The sequence below is a fragment of the Hyla sarda genome, chromosome 8 (assembly GCF_029499605.1).
Source record: "Hyla sarda isolate aHylSar1 chromosome 8, aHylSar1.hap1, whole genome shotgun sequence".
Taxonomy (NCBI): Eukaryota; Metazoa; Chordata; class Amphibia; order Anura; family Hylidae; genus Hyla; species Hyla sarda.
In genome coordinates, this window is record NC_079196.1 from 108,078,222 (window position 1) to 108,097,327 (window position 19,106).

At 43.8% G+C, this 19,106-nt stretch overlaps 1 protein-coding gene across 1 annotated transcript in view; it reads right to left on the reverse strand.

Annotated features, from left to right (window-relative positions):
* Positions 1-19,106, reverse strand: part of CPO (carboxypeptidase O) — a 193,135-nt gene that overhangs the window by 134,765 nt on the left and 39,264 nt on the right. Inside the window, exons 3-4 of the mRNA XM_056535071.1 lie at positions 14,740-14,815; positions 1,764-1,888 (exon numbers count right to left, since the gene is read on the reverse strand). Of these exons, the coding sequence (XP_056391046.1) occupies positions 1,764-1,888; positions 14,740-14,815 (201 nt within the window). The remainder of the gene's footprint in view (positions 1-1,763; positions 1,889-14,739; positions 14,816-19,106) is intronic.

Genomic DNA, 19,106 nt, shown 5'->3' on the forward strand with positions numbered 1-19,106 from the left:
CTCCACTCACTGTCTCGCCCACAGTGCTCAATCCAAAGAAGGTAGATCCAATAACCCCAGGACAAAAGATGAGGAGGAACTTGTGTTGAAATCCAGCAATATTGTTTATTCTGTGGTCAAGTCATAGATACAAATCAAGACCAACGGGCCGTTTCACGCACATCTGCGCTTAACCATGATCTCATCATTCTAACTCCCACCCCTTTCATTTATACAAATCCAAACAACTTTATTAACATACTATAATGATTTAAAACCTTTAAAAAAACTATAAAATACAGTGGTCCCTGGACATACAATATTGATTGCAGAGAACACACCCCCTTACCCCCTTCAGAGCATAAGACGTAAAAACCAAGTGAGCAGCAGAAATATAGGTTCTAGACACATATAAATTTATATGTACATAAACAGGATTATTTACTAACTAACATATAACCTTTCTCTGTTTGGGAAAGCTGTCAGAGATGGCCAAGTACAGCGTTCTCCGCTGCCCTTTGTCTATGACAGCTTCCATAGAGAATGAATGGAGCATGGACATGCCAATCCATTCTAACGGGAGACTAAGGTCTCCATTCTTCAGATTGCAGGGTGCCCAGTGGTAGGACTCCCACAATCAGACAGTTATACCTTATGGATAGAGAATAACTTTGACAGCTGGGAAAACCTATTTAATTGGTACAATACCTTTCTTTCATTAAGTGGAATGTTTAGATACTGCTCTTCTTAGACTGTTTTGCAACAATCAAGCTTACTGTGCCACTTTGTGTGTTTGTAACTATAAAATGTCTGTGACATTTGCTCTGCCACTTTCACTGCTAACACACAAAGTGATACCATTGTAATGTAACTAACAGATCCTTGGTGCACTGGGGGCAGTCGCATGGAATACTGACCGCCTCTCAGCAGTGAAACCATGTGACAACCCCACGAGACACAGCGCATGCGCGAGATCTTGCATCAGTCTCAGCTCCAAGTCACTGCTGAGGGGAAGCTCAGGATAGGTGGTCAGGCAGGGCTACAGGAGGTGAAGAAAGTAGTCAGGGTGATCGCCCTCAGTGTATAAAGGATTTGTTAGCCCATTTACATAACAATGGTATCACTATGTGCTATAGCAGTGGTAGTGGTAGGGCAAATGTGGTGTCACTTTCCCTTTATTCAGCACTTATTTCTGCAGCAAAGTGCTGATTCAGCATCATTTCTGCCTCATTTACCATGAAACAGAAAGGTGTGAGTCCCTAGATGAATTAAGCAAGGAAATTTTTCTTGCTTAATTCTGTTGTGTTAACATACCCTTAAAGAGAAACCTTATAACCATTTGGTACATTGTGGTCTGTGAGCCGCATTTGGCCCTTGTGTGTGTAGCTTGAACGCTGATGAACATCATTTTGTATCAGGCACAAGCAATAGCTGTAGAATCGTGTCACTCATTTTTCATTCTTATGTACTGTTTTACAGGATTTCAGTGAAACGTCTAACACTATTTTTTGGTAAAATCTTTCTTATTGTAAAATTTCCCTGAGCTTAACTAATTAACATATAGACTACAGTCTGCTCTAAACTTTTCCTTCTTAGGTTCTTCATTAAATATTGTATAGTAAACAGGCAGTTAGGTACATTGCATATTGTACACCGAGCCACATAGCCCTTTAAAACATGCTTGCTATGCACTCTCCTCTTCAATGTGTCACTGCATGACTGATATTCAATTTAAACTAAAGTCTAGAAGATTAAACCTGCTCAACTCACATCAGTTGACTTACTTAAAAGATAGCGAACAGTGAAGCATGGCCTCTTTCACGGGCTGTAGAGCCACGAATGGGATCCTGACATGCACTACACTTCTGACATTGATATCTTCTGGCTGGAGTGGCTTCCATAGATCCAACTGTTTCAAAATAATAATAATAAATTACACATCATGCAGTTTATGAAGAGAACAGGGCACACTGAGTGATGTCTAGGAATTATGTTCATTGGAATTTGGTGTATAGAAGGACAAGCTGAGATTTACAGATCTACATGCATGCATGTCTAATTGCTTTTCTCCACATTAATTACTCCATGTCTGTAATTCACGAGAATGCAAGTGAATCCGTAATAATGTGCTGTAATAAATAGCTTTGCTCAGAACACAAGGAATGGCCTGTCTACAAAAGGTTTTACTTTAATAAGAAATCAACAGCAGAGCCACCCACACTAACCTAATCTTACTAATCCTACAGGTAAATAGTGAGTTTGATACGCATTTTTCCTGGAAAAATATCTGTTGCACTGTTCCTTAGCAATCAGTATTTACCAAATATGGAAATGTCATTTTCTGAGCAATGGAGGGGTCTCCAATTTTTTTAGCTTCTCTCACCCACTCAGGCCTAATATCATCCCCCCCCCCTTCATAAATATGCTTTCTGCTTTACTCTTACATCAGATGGGATGCATATTTAATAAAAAGCGATGTGATATTGGACTGGAGCAGGTGGAGGAAGCATTGGAGAAGACCACCTCCAATGTCCGGAAAATGAAATTTGTTAATTTAGATAAATACCATTGCTCAGGAACTGGGCAATAGATCTTCTCCAAGTAAAAAAAATTTTTACCAGTATATTTAAGTTAATGCAGGGGATGCTGCAGTCAGTTTGCTGCTATCACAATACAAGAATGTAATGATAATTGATAATATTATATGCATGTCTGATATTAAAATAGCCAACAACCTAAACGTATGTTGAATATATGTTGTCCAAGAAATCCATTAAAACTTAACATTTAAAGTTAATAAACCAATAAATATCTAATATGCATGCATTAGCTGGTGCAAATTTTAAATAAAAAAACAAGTCACCCAGGTTTATCAAATTGTTAAATTGCAATATATGCACTGATTTTAAAATATGAAAGACCATAGTTTAAGCTCTATACTATGCTCAGAGCCAAAGTGTCAAGAAGGCCATGCCGAGCTGCAATATGCTCCTCCCTTCCCCACCCCTTCCCGCCTTGACTGAAGTGTGTGGGGCTCAGTTCTGGAAGTAGAGCCTGCAAATGAATCAGTCATGGCAGGGAGGGATGGGGAGAGAGGAGGTGTGTATATACGCAGCAGAAAAGAAAGGTGGTCAGGATAAATAGGCCCAGTTTAAAACAGGTTAAGGCATGAGTTCTTCTGAAAGTGATCTTGGAAGCATTTTCAATAGTCTTTAAGATAGGTAATTTTGCAATATTATAATAAAAAATATAATACAATATTTATTTTATAATAAATAATAACTTATAATAAAAACCATCCTTGTTCCTTTACTGAAGGTAAAAACAAAATTTAAATGTGATTATAGATTTTTTTGTCCTTGGCACTTACTTCGAAATGCATGAACTCTTCCTGGCTCAAGGGCAATGTTCTATTATATTCTATAAGGGATAGTTACATGTTTGTATATGTGTTTATATTGGTTATATGTAAATATTTCTCAATCATTTCTTAATACCCACTACAAAATGTATCATTCCTTACAGAATAAAGTAATTATATAGATCATTTTTTGGTATGGAAAAAGGATGTAAACATTGCCGGGGATGCTGTACATACCCTGTTGATAAGGATTGGGGTAAACATTTTATCTCAAGTTGTAGTGAAAAACAAATAGAATTTTTAGACTTACAAACGTTAACAATTTTTTTAAGTCAATTTTTTGTTGTCCTTTTTTAAGTGAATACAAAAAAACTACTTGGGCTATACTAGTAGGTATAAAAAGAAGGGAGTTATAAATACTGTGATACATATTACCAACACTCTAAATTATAGGTCATGTAAATCAACATCAATAGATAAATGTGACCAGTATGACTACAGTACCAGTTCCAAGAATACATATGATTTTTTATATAGAAGAAAACAGAATATTTATATATCTTTTTGTAATGTGTGGCAGTTCCTTAGCTTCATGGTTGTTCTCTGACAACTAAGAGGTATTTCTGTGTAAGTGCAAAAACTGCCTATTTGGGACCGTTGACTTATAAATTTTCTCACTCCATTAGTGATCATGACATCCAAAAAACTGACCTCAAGATCACTGTGTAAGGGAGATAATTCTTAAAATCATTACATTAGGAAAATCCGACTAAGAACATAAGTAACTTCAAAAGTAACTAAATCAATAAATTGGCCACACACAAGTGGAAAATCAGTGCTTGTAATCATTGGCCGTCCTTTTTGTGGTTGTCTATCCTTATGAATCATGGTATCCTAGGCTCCTTCACCCTTAAATAGTTAAATCAATCTTTATGGTTTAAACCCCACACACATTTGCAGTAAATTTCTGTACCATGTCCACCATAGGATTCTTATGTTGGCTGCAATAACTCACTGTCTCAAGTTGTCTCAATATTTCCTCTACATAATAATGCTACTCTTGAGGCCCCCATTTTGACATGTATAACAATCCTTAACATAATTCTTTTAGGTCCTTATACTCACTAAAATAAAGTTATAACTAAAAGTAGTTCACAAATTATTTGGGTTATGCTTTTAAATGAATGTCCCACATAACTATTAGATGAATTTAGGGATATTGGGGGAGATTCATCAAGACCTGTGCTGTGAAAAAAGTTAACCAGTTGCCTATAGGAACCAAACAGATTGCTTCTTTTTTTTCCAGAGGCCTTTTCAAAAATGAATGGAGCAATCTGATTGATTGCTATGGGCAACTGGTCGACTTTTAGTCTGTTACACAAGTAGATTTTAAACCTGTAAATAGGGAGGGGGAGGTAGTAATAATAATTATCATGTCAAAAAATGCACGATAAGGAAGATTCTCAGATTATAAAGATAACGTTTTCTACACAAACAATTGAACATCCATATAAATTTCAAATGGATTTCCACCCATACCTGGGGAAAATAAGAGATTATGGTTCAAGCTCACAAACAGTAATACTATTGTTATCATAATAACTAAATCTATTTGTGTTTCACTTGCCTTTTTGCCTTGTCTTTCTCACTTTTTTCTTGTTTTATTATTGTTTAAAAACATAATAATTATTCTAGAATGCTGGATTATGTTGCAATGGAGATATTACCTACTGATAATCATCCTTATATCTTGAAGTGTAAAATGTCATGATCACATGAAGGCAAGTGGGGACCTGTTGCCCTTATGGGACCTTCTTGTGTTTCTGTTCTTATTAAACACTTTTAAATGTGAAAATTATTTTTTTTTATCAAAATCCAGAGTGTCGCTCTAAAATGTATGTGTTGTATATTCTAAGTTCTCCATGGGGGACATTTGTCAAAACCTGTTCAAAGGAAAAGTTGACCAGTTGCTCATAGCAACCAATCAAATTGCTTATTTCATTTTTCAGAGGCCTTTTTAAAAATGAAAGAAGCGATCTGATTGGTTGCTATTGGCAACTGGTCAACTTTTCCTCTGCACAAGTTTTGATAACTCTCCCTCCATGAGTTTTTCATTCAATAGGCTATCATAAAGTTTCCAAATTTGTTACAAATACTGTACATCCAGTTTTTTTTAACAGTAGTCTAGGCATCAAGTATTTTCAATTGTTCTATAAGCTCTTAACTGATCAATTCCATTAAATGTTTTATATGTAATAAACATTGATCAGCCCATTTCTTCATAAAGATTTCATGAAGAACACTTCTACGTAGAAATTTTGGTGCAGTCTCTGAACTCAAACACACAGTAAAACTCTTTTATCCCATTTTTTGGCATTAATGGCTTAACACTAGCTTGCAATGGTCCTTCAACAGCTCAAATAAATTACAGGGAGACTTGAAATTGACTAACTCAACTGTTCAACACAGCATCAATTTCTGCATTAACCACATCATCCAATAATGACATATTGAGTGAAGGAAAGAAAAGAAAAATGTGACACATTAACATATCCATCAGAGAAGAAGTACCCTCACACATGCAAGATAACCAACATTGCTAGAGAAAAAAAAAGCAATGAGGTAAAAAGTACCCACCACTATTAAAACAAAATAACAATAAGAGAGCTATTTCCAAATATCTACCGACACAGTACAGTTTGAACCACCCTTTAAAAAAAAAAAAAAAAAAAACATGGGAAATACAGGAAAAATAGCCACCTGGCCGAGAGACACATACAATGCATTTGGAATTTATGTTTAGGCTTTTCACTTTTTCATATTTTGTTATGTTGAGGCCTTGTGTTAAAATAAGAAGAAATTAAAGTTTTTACCCATGATTCTTCTCTTAATACCCCATAATGACAAAGTGAAAAAAGAATATCAGAAATCTTTTCTAATTTATTGAAAAGGAGTAATGTTAATATTACTTTGACATAAGTATTCAGACCCTTTACCCAGTGCTTAGTTGAAGCACCTTTGGAAACTATTACCGCTGAGTAGTTTGGTTGAGCATGATGCCTCAAGCATTGCACACCTGGATTTAGGGATTTTCTGCAGACCCTCTTAACCTCAGGGTGGATGGGGACTTTTGCTTAAGGACATTTTCACATCTCTCCAATGATGTTCGATTGAGTTCAATTTAGGGCTCTGACTGAACCATTCAAGGCAGGGGCTTACCTAGAGCATTTGGCACCCAGGGTGGACCCTTTGTTTGCCCCCATTCCCCCAACCCAAGAAAGTAAGAAAACATGCACAAACTTTTTTCAATGTTTTCAATAATATTTATTGCACAAATGCAGGAGTTTTGCAAAAGGGGTGTTACGCCGAGCGCTCCGGGTCCCCGCTCCTCCCCGGAGCGCTCGCAGCGTTCTCTCATTCGCAGCGCCCCGGTCAGACCTGCTGACCGGGTGCACTGCGATATTACTCCCAGCCGGGATGCGATTCGCGATGCGGGACGCGCCCGCTCGCGATGCGCATCTCGGCTCCCGTACCTGATCCGTTCCCCGTCTGTGTTGTCCCGGCACGCGCGGCCCCGCTCCTTAGGGCGCGCACGCGCCGGGTCTCTGCGATTTAAAGGGCCACTGCGCCACTGATTGGCGCAGCAGGCCTAATCAGTATCCTCACCTGTGCACTCCCTACTTATACCTCACTTCCCCTGCACTCCCTCGCCGGATCTTGTTGCCATTGTGCCAGTGAAAGCGTTTCCTTGTGTGTTCCTAGCCTGTGTTCCAGACCTCCTGACGTTGCCCCTGACTACGATCCTTGCTGCCTGCCCTGACCTTCTGCTACGTCTGACCTTGCTTTTGTCTACTCCCTTGTACCGCGCTTATCTCAGCAGTCAGAGAGGTTGAGCCATTGCCGGTAGATACGACCTGGTTGCTACCGCCGCTGCAAGACCATCCCGCTTTGCGGCGGGCTCTGGTGAATACCAGTAGCAACTTAGAACCGGTCCACCGACACGGTCCACGCCAATCCCTCTCTGGCACAGAGGATCCACCTCCAGCTAGCCGAATCGTGACAGTAGATCCGGCCATGGATCCCGCTGAGGTCCCGCTGCCAGTTGTCGCCGACCTCACCACGGTGGTCGCCCAGCAGTCACAACAGATAGCGCAACAAGGCCACCAGCTGTCTCAACTGACCGTGATGCTACAGCAGCTACTACCACAGCTTCAGCAATCATCTCCTCCGCCAGCTCCTGCACCTCCTCCGCAGCGAGTGGCCGCTTCCAGCCTCCGATTATCCTTGCCGGATAAATTTGATGGGGACTCTAAGTTTTGCCGTGGTTTTCTTTCGCAATATTCCCTGCATTTGGAGATTTTGTAGTCAGCCTTCTGTCTGGGAAAGCCCTGTCATGGGCCACACCGCTCTGGGACCGCAATGATCCTGTCACTGCCTCTGTACACTCCTTCTTCACGGAGATTCGAAGTGTCTTTGAGGAACCTGCCCGAGCCTCTTCTGCCGAGACAGCCCTGCTGAACCTGGTCCAGGGTAATTCTTCTGTTGGCGAGTACGCCATCCAATTCCGTACTCTTGCCTCCGAATTATCCTGGAATAACGAGGCCCTCTGCGCGACCTTTAAAAAAGGCCTATCCAGTAACATTAAAGATGTGCTGGCCGCACGAGAAATTCCTGCTAACCTGCATGAACTTATTCATCTTGCCACCCGCATTGACATGCGTTTTTCCGAAAGGCGTCAGGAGCTCCGCCAGGATATGGACTTTGTTCGCACAAGGCGGTTTCTCTCCCCGGCTCCTCTCTCCTCTGGTCCTCTGCAATCCGTTCCTGTGCCTTCCGCCGTGGAGACTATGCAAGTTGACCGGTCTCGCTTGACACCTCAAGAGAGGACACGACGCCGCATGGAGAACCTTTGCCTGTACTGTGCCAGTACCGAACATTTCTTGAAGGATTGTCCTATCCGTCCTCCTCGCCAGGAAAGACGCACGCTGACTCCGCACAAAGGTGAGACAGCTCTTGATGTGAACTCTGCTTCTCCACGTCTTACTGTGCCTGTGCGGATGTCTTCTTCTACCTTCTCCTTCTCTGCTATGGCCTTTTTGGATTCCGGATCTGCAGGAAACTTTATTTTGGCCTCTCTCATCAACAGGTTCAACATCCCGGTGACCAGTCTCGCCAGACCCCTCTACATCAACTCTGTTAATAATGAAAGATTGGACTGTACCGTGCGTTACCGCACGGAACCTCTCTTAATGTGCATCGGACCCCATCACGAACAAATTGAATTTTTGGTCCTCTCTAATTGCACTTCAGAAATTCTTCTTGGATTACCGTGGCTTCAACGCCATTCCCCAACCCTTGATTGGACCACAGGGAAGATCAAGAACTGGGGTACTTCTTGCCACAAGGACTGTCTTAAACTGGCTCCCAGTACTCTCAGTCAAGACCCTGTAGTTCCCCCGGTATCTGGTCTTCCCAAGGCCTATCTGGATTATGCTGATGTTTTTTTGCAAAAAACAAGCAGAGACTTTGCCTCCTCACAGGCCTTATGACTGTCCTATTGACCTCCTCCCGGGTACTACTCCACCCCGGGGCAGAATCTATCCTCTGTCTGCTCCGGAAACTCAAGCCATGTTGGAATACATCCAGGAGAACTTAAAAAAGGGGTTTATCCGCAAGTCCTCCTCTCCTGCCGGAGCTGGATTTTTTTTTGTCTCCAAAAAAGACGGCTCCCTACGCCCCTTGCATTGATTACCGCGGACTTAATAAAATCACTGTAAAAAAACGCTACCCCCTACCTCTTATCTCGGAACTCTTTGACCGCCTACAAGGCGCCCACATCTTTACCAAGCTGGACTTAAGAGGTGCTTATAATCTCATCCGCATCAGGGAGGGGGACGAATGGAAGACTGCATTTAACACCAGAGATGGACACTTTGAGTATCTGGTTATGCCCTTTGGCCTTTGCAACGCCCCTGCCGTCTTCCAAGACTTTGTAAATGAAATTTTTCGTGATCTTCTATATACCTGTGTTGTGGTTTACCTGGACGATATTCTGATTTTTTTCTGGCAACTTAGAGGAACACCGCCAGCATGTCCGCATGGTTCTTCAGAGACTTCGGGACAATCAACTATATGCCAAAATGGAAAAATGCCTCTTTGAATGTCAGTCTCTTCCTTTCCTAGGATACTTAGTCTCTGGCCAGGGACTACAAATGGACCCAGATAAACTATCTGCCGTATTGGATTGGCCACGCCCCTCCAGACTCTGTGCTATCCAACGTTTTTTGGGGTTCGCCAATTATTACAGACAATTTATTCCACATTTTTCCACTATTGTAGCTCCTATCGTGGCTCTAACCAAGAAAAACGCCAATCCTAAGTCCTGGTCTCCTCAAGCGGAAGACGCATTTAAACATCTCAAGCCTGCCTTTTCTTCTGCTCCCGTACTCTCCAGACCTGACCCATCTGAACCCTTCTTATTGGAGGTAGACGCCTCCTCGGTGGGAGCTGGAGCAGTTCTTCTACAAAAAAATTCTTCCGGGCATGCTGTTACTTGTGGTTTTTTTTCTAGGACCTTCTCCCCGGCGGAGAAAAACTACTCCATCGGTGATCGAGAATTACTGGCCATAAAATTGTCGCTTGAGGAATGGAGGCACCTGCTGGAGGGATCCAAATATCCAGTTATTATATATACTGACCACAAGAATCTCTCTTATCTCCAGTCTGCCCAACGGCTGAACCCTCGCCAGGCTAGGTGGTCGTTGTTCTTTGCCCATTTTAACTTTGAAATCCACTTTCGCCCTGCTGACAAGAACATTAGGGCCGATGCCCTCTCTCGTTCTTCAGATGCCTCTGAAGTGGAAGCCTCTCCGCAGCACATCATTCCTCCGGACTGTCTGATCTCCACTTCTCCAGCTTCCATCAGACAGACTAATCCAGGGAAGACCTTCATTTCTCCACGCCAGCGCCTTGGGATTCTCAAGTGGGGACACTCCTCCCACCTCGCAGGCCATGCTGGCATCAAAATATCCATTCAACTCATCTCTCGATTTTATTGGTGGCCTACTCTGGATACTGATGTTGTTGATTTCGTGCGGGCTTGTACTGTCTGTGCCCGGGATAAGACTCCTCGCCAGAAGCCTGCTGGTCTCCTTCATCCTCTGCCTGTTCCTGAACAACCTTGGTCACAGATTGGTATGGACTTTATTACTGACTTGCCTTTGTCCCGTGGCAACACAGTTGTTTGGGTGGTCGTTGATCGATTCTCCAAGATGGCACATTTTATCCCTCTTCCAGGCCTTCCTTTGGCGCCTCAGTTGGCAAAGCAATTTTTTATACACATTTTTCGCCTTCACGGGTTGCCCACGCATATTGTCTCGGATAGAGGCGTTCAATTTGTGTCTAAATTCTGGAGGGCCCTCTGTAAGCAGCTCAAGATCAAATTAAACTTCTCTTCTTCTTATCATCCCCAATCCAATGGGCAAGTAGAAAGAATTAATCAGGTCCTGGGTGACTATTTGCGACATTTTGTTTCCTCCCGCCAGGATGACTGGGCAGATCTTCTACCATGGGCCGAATTCTCATACAACTTCAGAGTCTCCGAATCTTCTGCTAAATCCCCATTTTTCGTGGTGTACGGCCGTCACCCTCTTCCTCCCCTCCCCACTCCCATGCTCTCTGGTTTGCCCGCTGTTGATGAAGTGACTCGAGACCTTTCCACCATATGGAAAGAAACCCAAAATTCTCTTTTACAGGCTTCATCCCGGATGAAAAAATTTGCTGATAAGAAAAGAAGAACTCCCCCCATTTTTGCTCCCGGAGACAAGGTATGGCTCTTCGCTAAGTATGTCCGCTTTCGTGTCCCCAGTTATAAACTGGGACCACGCTATCTTGATCCCTTCAAAATCAAGTGCCAGATCAACCCTGTCTCTTACAAACTCCTTCTTCCTCCTTCTCTCCGTATTTCCAATGCCTTCCATGTCTCTCTTCTTAAACCACTCATCCTTAACCGCTTCTCTCCCAAAGTTGTTTCTCCCACTCCAGTTTCCAGTTCATCTGACGTCTTTTCGGTGAAGGAGATTCTAGCATCCAAGACGGTCAGAGGTAAAAGATTCTTCTTGGTTGACTGGGAGAATTGTGGCCCAGAGGAGAGATCTTGGGAACCTGAGGACAACATCCTGGACAAAAGTCTTATCCTCAGGTTCTCAGGCTCCAAGAAGAGGGGGAGACCCAAGGGGGGGGGGGGTACTGTTACGCCGAGCGCTCCGGGTCCCCGCTCCTCCCCGGAGCGCTCGCAGCGTTCTCTCATTCGCAGCGCCCCGGTCAGACCTGCTGACCGGGTGCGCTGCGATATTACTCCCAGCCGGGATGCTATTCGCGATGCGGGACGCGCCCGCTCGCGATGCCCATCTCGGCTCCCGTACCTGACCCGTTCCCTGTCTGTGTTGGCCCGGCGCGCGCGGCCCCGCTCCTTAGGGCGCGCGCGCGTCGGGTCTCTGCGATTTAAAGGGCCACTGCGCCACTGATTGGCGCAGCAGGCCTAATCAGTATCCTCACCTGTGCACTCCCTACTTATACCTCACTTCCCCTGCACTCCCTCGCCGGATCTTGTTGCCATTGTGACAGTGAAAGCGTTTCCTTGTGTGTTCCTAGCCTGTGTTCCAGACCTCCTGCCGTTGCCCCTGACTACGATCCTTGCTGCCTGCCCTGACCTTCTGCTACGTCCGACCTTGCTTTTGTCTACTCCCTTGTACCACGCTTATCTCAGCAGTCAGAGAGGTTGAGCCATTGCCGGTGGGTACGACCTGGTTGCTACCGTCGCTGCAAGACCATCCCGCTTTGCGGCGGGCTCTGGTGAATACCAGTAGCAACTTAGAACCGGTCCACCGACACGGTCCACGCCAATCCCTCTCTGGCACAGAGGATCCACCTCCAGCTAGCCGAATCGTGACAAGGGGGCCAGGACAGGGGTTTTGTAAAAAGGGGCTGGTGAAGAACTTCTAGAAAACTCCTGCCCTGACCCTGTCTACAAATCCCTGGTCTTCCCCCTTCTAGAAAACCCTTGCCCTTTCTTTCCCCTTATACAAAAACCCTGCTCCTATTCCATAAAACTCACCTCCGGCACCCCACACGCATAAAAACCCTGCACCCACCCTACACATCAAATCCATCCCCCCTCCCCCTTCATATAAAAACCCTGCACCGCCATCACATAAATTTCATACACCCCTACACATAAAAACCTGCACACCCCCTTAATAAAAAAAATAACACCTGAACACCCTCATTAATTGGAATCCCGTGCACCCCTTAATAAAATAAACCCCTGCACACCCCCTTAATAAATTTAAACCCTGCACACCCCCTTAATAAAATAAAACCCAGCACACCCCCTTAATAAAATGAAACCCTGCACCCCTTAATAAAATAAAACCCATCTAACCCCCTTAATAAAACCCATCTAACCCCCTTTAATAAAACCCCTGAACCCCTCTTAATAAAACCCCTGAACCCCTCTTAATAAAACCGCTTAACCCCCCTTAATTAAACTCCTTAACCCCCTCTTAATAAAATAAAACCCTGTACCCCCTTTAAAAAAATCACTTTCCATCTGCACCAAATAGAAACAAATCCAAATCCCCATCAATAAAATGAACAAATCCTGCACAACCCCTATTACATCCCCTCCCTTCCCCCCTCCCTCTAATTACACCCCTCCCTCCCCCCTTAATTTTTTGGGGTCTTTTTAGAGCCTTTTACTGAGGAATAGCTTTTTTCTGGCCAAAAAACTCAAATTGAAGCTGCAGTGTGCTGCTGGAGATTCTCCCATCTACACACAGGAGCTCAGCCAGAGTAAACATTAGGTTCTTGATCACCTTTCTTACGAAGGTCATTCTTCCCCGATTACCAAGATTGGTGGAGCAGTTTGGTTGTTCCAAACTTCCTTGATGCAGTTCTTTCAATATCATGGCTTCGTTTTCACTCGGATATGCATTGTCAGATTTAGTACCTTATATAGTCATGGGTGTGTCTTTCTAAATCCTGTCCAATCATCTGAATTTACCACAGATGACTCCAATCAAGGTGGACAAACATCTCAGAGATGATCAAGAGAAATGGGAGGAGCCAGAGCTAAATGTCAAGTTTTATAGTAAAGGGTCTGATTACTTATTCATGTAAAATGTTATTTTTCCATTTTTAATAAATTTGCTAACATTTCTAAAATCCAGTTTTCACTTTGTTATCATGGAGTATAGAGTAAAGAATGATGGGAAGAAACTTTCACGTTCCTTTCACATAAAATGAAAGGGTCTAAAAACTTTCTGAAGGCACGTATACTAAGGGAGAGGTCTAAAACAATTACTTTATGCACACAATTGCAAATATTTTATATTGAGAATAAAGACGTATAAACATTATAGTTCACGTAAATCAAAATCACTGCAAAAATGGGACCTGTGTGACAGTATAGCTGATCCTACACAGAAGAATATAGTATGTTCACAAGGATACATCACTTTATATATCTAAGAAAACATAATATTGCAGTCATGTTGAGTAGTAACCCAAAAAAGGTTTATTCTTAAAGGGGTACTCCGGCGCTAAGACATCTTAGACATCTGCCAGATCGCGGGAGTCCCGCCACTGGGGACCCCCGTGATCTTCCACGCCGCACCCCGTTAGAATCAGCCCCCGGAGCAAGCACAGCGCCTGGATGGAGCATAGTGACGTCACGGCTCCGCCCCGTGTGACGTCACGCTCTGCCCCCTCAATGAAAGCCTATGGAGGGGGCGTGACAGCTGTCACACCCCCTCCCATATGCTTGCATTGAGGGGGCAGAGTGTGATGTCACACGGGGCGGAGCTGTGACATCACTCTGCTCCGTCCCCGTGATCGCCAGTAATCAGACCCGGAGCGAGCATGCTCCGGGGGCTGATTATAACAGGGTGCAGTGTGGAAGATCACGGGGGTCCCCAGCGGTGGGACCCCCACGATCAGGCATTTTAAGATGTCTTAGCGCCGGAGTATCCCTTTAAAGGTTTTTTCCTAGGATGTCTACACTGTTGCATCCTGTTTTAATTGACTTCTGGTGTAAAAAAAAATAGGATCCATCCATTATGATTATGGGGGCGCTGCTTAAATAAAGTATGGAACCCCATGGAGACAAACATTTTCCCTATTAACATGTGTTCCCCATTAGCCTTACACCCGGACCCTATTGTAATGCTGTATGCATAACATACGTATATATATAAATATATATATATATCTATCTATCAATAATTACCATCACACCGTCTACTAGGAAGGTACAGTACTAATCAAGCAGTCACGGAATAATATTATGCAAAGTTGTACGGCTGTGCTCTTATGGAGCATACTTCTGGAATCATACCGACCTGTGATGATCTAAATATTTGCTGCAAGCATAAAACTTGGTCCTTGTGCTGGGGGATGAGTTGTAAAACTTGGTCCCTTAATAAAATGAAAAAATAATGGTTAGTGTAGGAAATATATTCATCCACATGTAGGTGATCACAGTTCTCATGGAAAACTGATGTAACATGAAAGAGGTTTAATGATGATGTTTCCTTGCTAGCACCCTAATAAGAAGTGTATAGGCGGTGCTCCTCCCCAGTCGCTGCTGACGATAATGAATCCTCTATGAATACATTCATGCCTTGCTCATTTAATAACTCGAACGACCTTGAACATTTCAGCACGATTCCTTTTCATGTCTCTTACATCTTAAATTCTCAGGCATAGTAATCTCTGCTAGAATTGATTTTTATTTTCAAAAAGAGAAGGGTACTTAACCCTCTAAGGGAACAATTAATGTGTTTAATACATCACTAAAGTTTAGTGCTAAATCTGAGGCATATCCCAGGGAGAATACAGTTTACATGGTCTCTCCAATTTAGAGATTTTATAGCATTTGTAGGCAGAATGGTTACAATATAACTGCTTACTGCACTAAAAGGCATGGCTTTTCTTTATACAGTTCCCTCTTACCATATAAACATGTGGCAAAGTGAAAACACGTTTTACAAACCTCACTGTTTATGAAGACTCCCTTTACAGTATCAAGGTAAAAAGGTAAAAATCAATGTGGATGTGACCTTCACTAGCAGTCACACATTTCAGCATTTGCTTCAACTGTCAAAGGAAAAAAAAATATATAAAAGGGCTTCCTATTGTATTTTCTATTATACATCCCTGCAGAGTTTGCAGTGGCATAGTGTAGGTGAGGAGAGCCAGCTGTCAGCGATTTTATTCATTTTATTTGAAAAAATGTATACAATTTTTAAATACATCTTTTCATATAAATTTTTGTAAAAATTTTTCTCATTCCCATTAGGAAGCGTTAATTTTTAACGTAAATTTGTTTTCCCTTAGTCCTAACAGCAGCACAAGTGGGGTGTTCTGCCCCTGTGAAGCTGGCAGGGCGGTGGAATTTTTAATTCCGCCCAAGTAATTAAACATTTAATTAGTACCCCATATAAGGCCTCCTCCCTTAGGCCACATTGCTTTATAACAAGTAACAAACAAAAATATACGGGTGGGAAATTAGTGTGCTGCTGTTAGGACTAAGGGAAAACAAATTTACGTTAAAAATTAACGCTTCCCTTACGTCCTAACCAGCAGCACAAGTGGGGACTTAGCAAGTAACAACACAAATAGGGAGGGACTACGGCAGAGTGGCACTTAGGATTGATTGCCCAAAGGCCAACTCTTCCGATCGTTTGGCATTGACCCTGTAATGACTAATAAATGTATTATGGGTGCCCCAGGAGGCAGCCGCACAGATTTGATCATGAGGAACAGCTTTCTGCAAAGGAAGTAGAGACTGCCCTAGTAGAATGGGCAGTAACAAAGGTAGGAGGAGTTAAGCCCTGGGCTACAAAGGCCTCCCGGATTGCTTCCTTAATCCATCTACTCAGAGAGGGTTTAGAGGCTTTAAGACCTTTGTTCTTCCCTGAAAAAGAAACAAGAAGGTGCTCCGATCTTCTAAATTCTTCAGTTCTGGAGATGTAGATTCTGAGAATTCTTGAGATGTCCAGAGTGTGGTCAGCAACTTCCTCGGAAGAAGCTGGATTAGGACACAGAACTGGAAGGGATATGACCTGGTTGGTGTTGGAAAACGTCGGAACCTTAGGAACAAAAGTGGGTAAATATCTCAACAGGACTCTGTCCTGGAGAAACAATGTATAAGGCTCAAGGGCTGAAAGGGCCTGAAGCTCGCCAACCCTTTTGGCTGAGGTTATGGCCAACAAGAAGGTGACTTTAAGGGACAAATACCTAAAGTCGACTTCTTCTAGCGGTTCAAAGGGATGAGAGCATAACCCTTTAAGAACAGTAGGCAAATCCCATTTGGGAATGGGTCTGAGAACTGTAGGTTTAAGTCTTTCAGCTCCCTTAAGGAATCTTTTGATTAGAGATTCTTGTGATAAGGACCTGCCTAAAAAGGCAGAGAGTGCTGAGACTTGAACCTTTAGAGTGGATGGGCTAAGACCCTTGTCAAGGCCATCCTGAAGAAACCGTAGTATTGCAGAAAGAGGAGGATCTGAGGTTACTACCTCTTTCGTAGCACACCATTGAAGGAAAATCTTCTTTATCCTGGAATAGACCTTATTTGTAGACTCTGCTCTAGAGTGTGCAATGGTTCTCAAGACCTCCGCAGGAAGCCCACTACTTAGTAGGGTCCTGTCAATCTCCAGGCTGTCAGATTGAGTCTCCTCAGATCTAGGCAGGAGTCTGTGTTGTGAGACACAAGGTTCTGCATGTGGGGAAGCCTCCAATAACAACCCTGACTCATCCTCATGAGTTGGGTGAACCAGGACCTCTTGGGCCAGAATGGGATGATGGCAATCACTGAGGTCTGGTCTTGCCTGACTTTCATCAATACCTTCGGTATCATGGAAAGTGGAGGGAATATGTAGGCCAGCCTGAACCTCCATGGAATGGACAGAGCGTCTATCGCCACTGGGTTGTCCTCTTTGTAAAGAGAGCAGAATTTGTTCACCTTGGCGTTCAGAAGAGTTGCCATGAGATCTATCTCTGGCATACCCCACCTTAAGGTTATCTTCTTGAAGATGTCTTCGTTCAGGGACCATTCTCCTTGGACCGGAAGCCCGTGACTTAGACGATCTGCCACTATATTGAGATCCCCCTTGATGTGGATCGCAGAAAGGTGGGTTAGATTGAGCTCTGCCCAAGAGAGGATCAGTCCGGTCTCCTTGAGGAGCACTTGGGACTTCGTGCCACCCTGTCTGTTGATGTAAGCCACTACCGTGGTGTTGTCTGACCGGACTCTTACCACCTTCCCTAGAACAAGAGGCGTGAAGTGGAGGAGAGCTAGACGAACTGCCCTCAGTTCTCTCATGTTGGAGGAGAGAAGTCTCTCCTGAGGGGACCAGGTACCTTGTACCGGAATCTCGTCCAGGTGGGCTCCCCAGCCCAGAAGGGAGGCGTCCATTGTCAAAGTGATCCAACGAGGTTGAATCAAGGACTTTCCATCTGTCAGATCCCTCCACCATCTGAGGGATGCTCGGACTTCGGGCGACAGGGTGCATTTTCTGTCCAACCCTCTGGGGTTGTGGTTCCAGACAGTCAAGACCTGATCTTGTAGAGGTCGTAGATGCCATAGGGCCCAGGGAACTGCCTCTGCAGATGCTGACATGTGACCCAACATCTTCATCAGAGTTCTGATGGATACCCTGCGAGGGACCATTAGAAACTCGGCGGCTCTTATGACTCGTTCTCTTCTTTCTGTAGTGAGGGACAAAGTCATCTGAGAAGAGTCGAGAACGAAGCCCAGAAACTTTCTAGAGGTGGCAGGGATTATTTCGGATTTTTCCCAATTTATAATCCAGCCCAGACGCTGGAGAAAATCTAGAGCCAGATGAAGATGGGAATGTAGTACGTCTAGAGTAGCAGCCTTTAGAAGCCAGTCGTCTAGGTAAGGTATAATCTCTAGACCTCTTAATCTAAGGGCAGAGACTACCGGAGCCACCACCTTTGTGAAGGTGTGGGGAGCAGAAGTGATGCCGAAGGGCAACACAGCAAACTGGAAATGCCTTACCACACCTCTTATGGAGACAGCAACCCTCAAGAATTTCCTGTGGGCAGGAAAAATAGGAACATGAAGGTAAGCATCCTTCAGGTCGATAGTAACCATAAGATCTAGAGGGGCCAGAATGCTGATGACAGAGCGAATGGTCTCCATCCTGAACCTTCTTTTCCTTATGAACCGGTTCAAATAGCGCAGATCTATGATCATACGCCAATCGCCTGACGGTTTCGGCACCAGAAAGATCGGGGAGTATACCCCTGAACCCCTTTGATCGGGGGGAACGTCTTCCAAAGCCTGCTTTTCTATGTATTGGAGAACAGAGTTCTCTAGAATAGCCTGCTTTGGCTGAGGGAGTAGTTTTGTTAACACAAATTTTCTTAGAGGAAGGGACGTAAACTCTATTTTGTAACCTGACTGGATAACATCCAGTACCCAGGGATCTTGGATTTCTTTCATCCAAGCTGGAAGAAATAAACTTAAACGACCTCCTACCGGAGGGGGATCGGTAGATGACTTCTCTACCGGACATAGAAGGGAAGGGAGAGGGGAAACGTTGGTGGGTTCTAGAGAAGAGTCACAGCTCAGCTTTTCGATCTTTACCACGGCCAGGGCCCCCTCCACGCTTCTGGTTGGACTGGTGCTTTTGGGATCTGGAAGAGCCCTGGTACCTCCCTCCCCTTGCTCTGCCCTTAC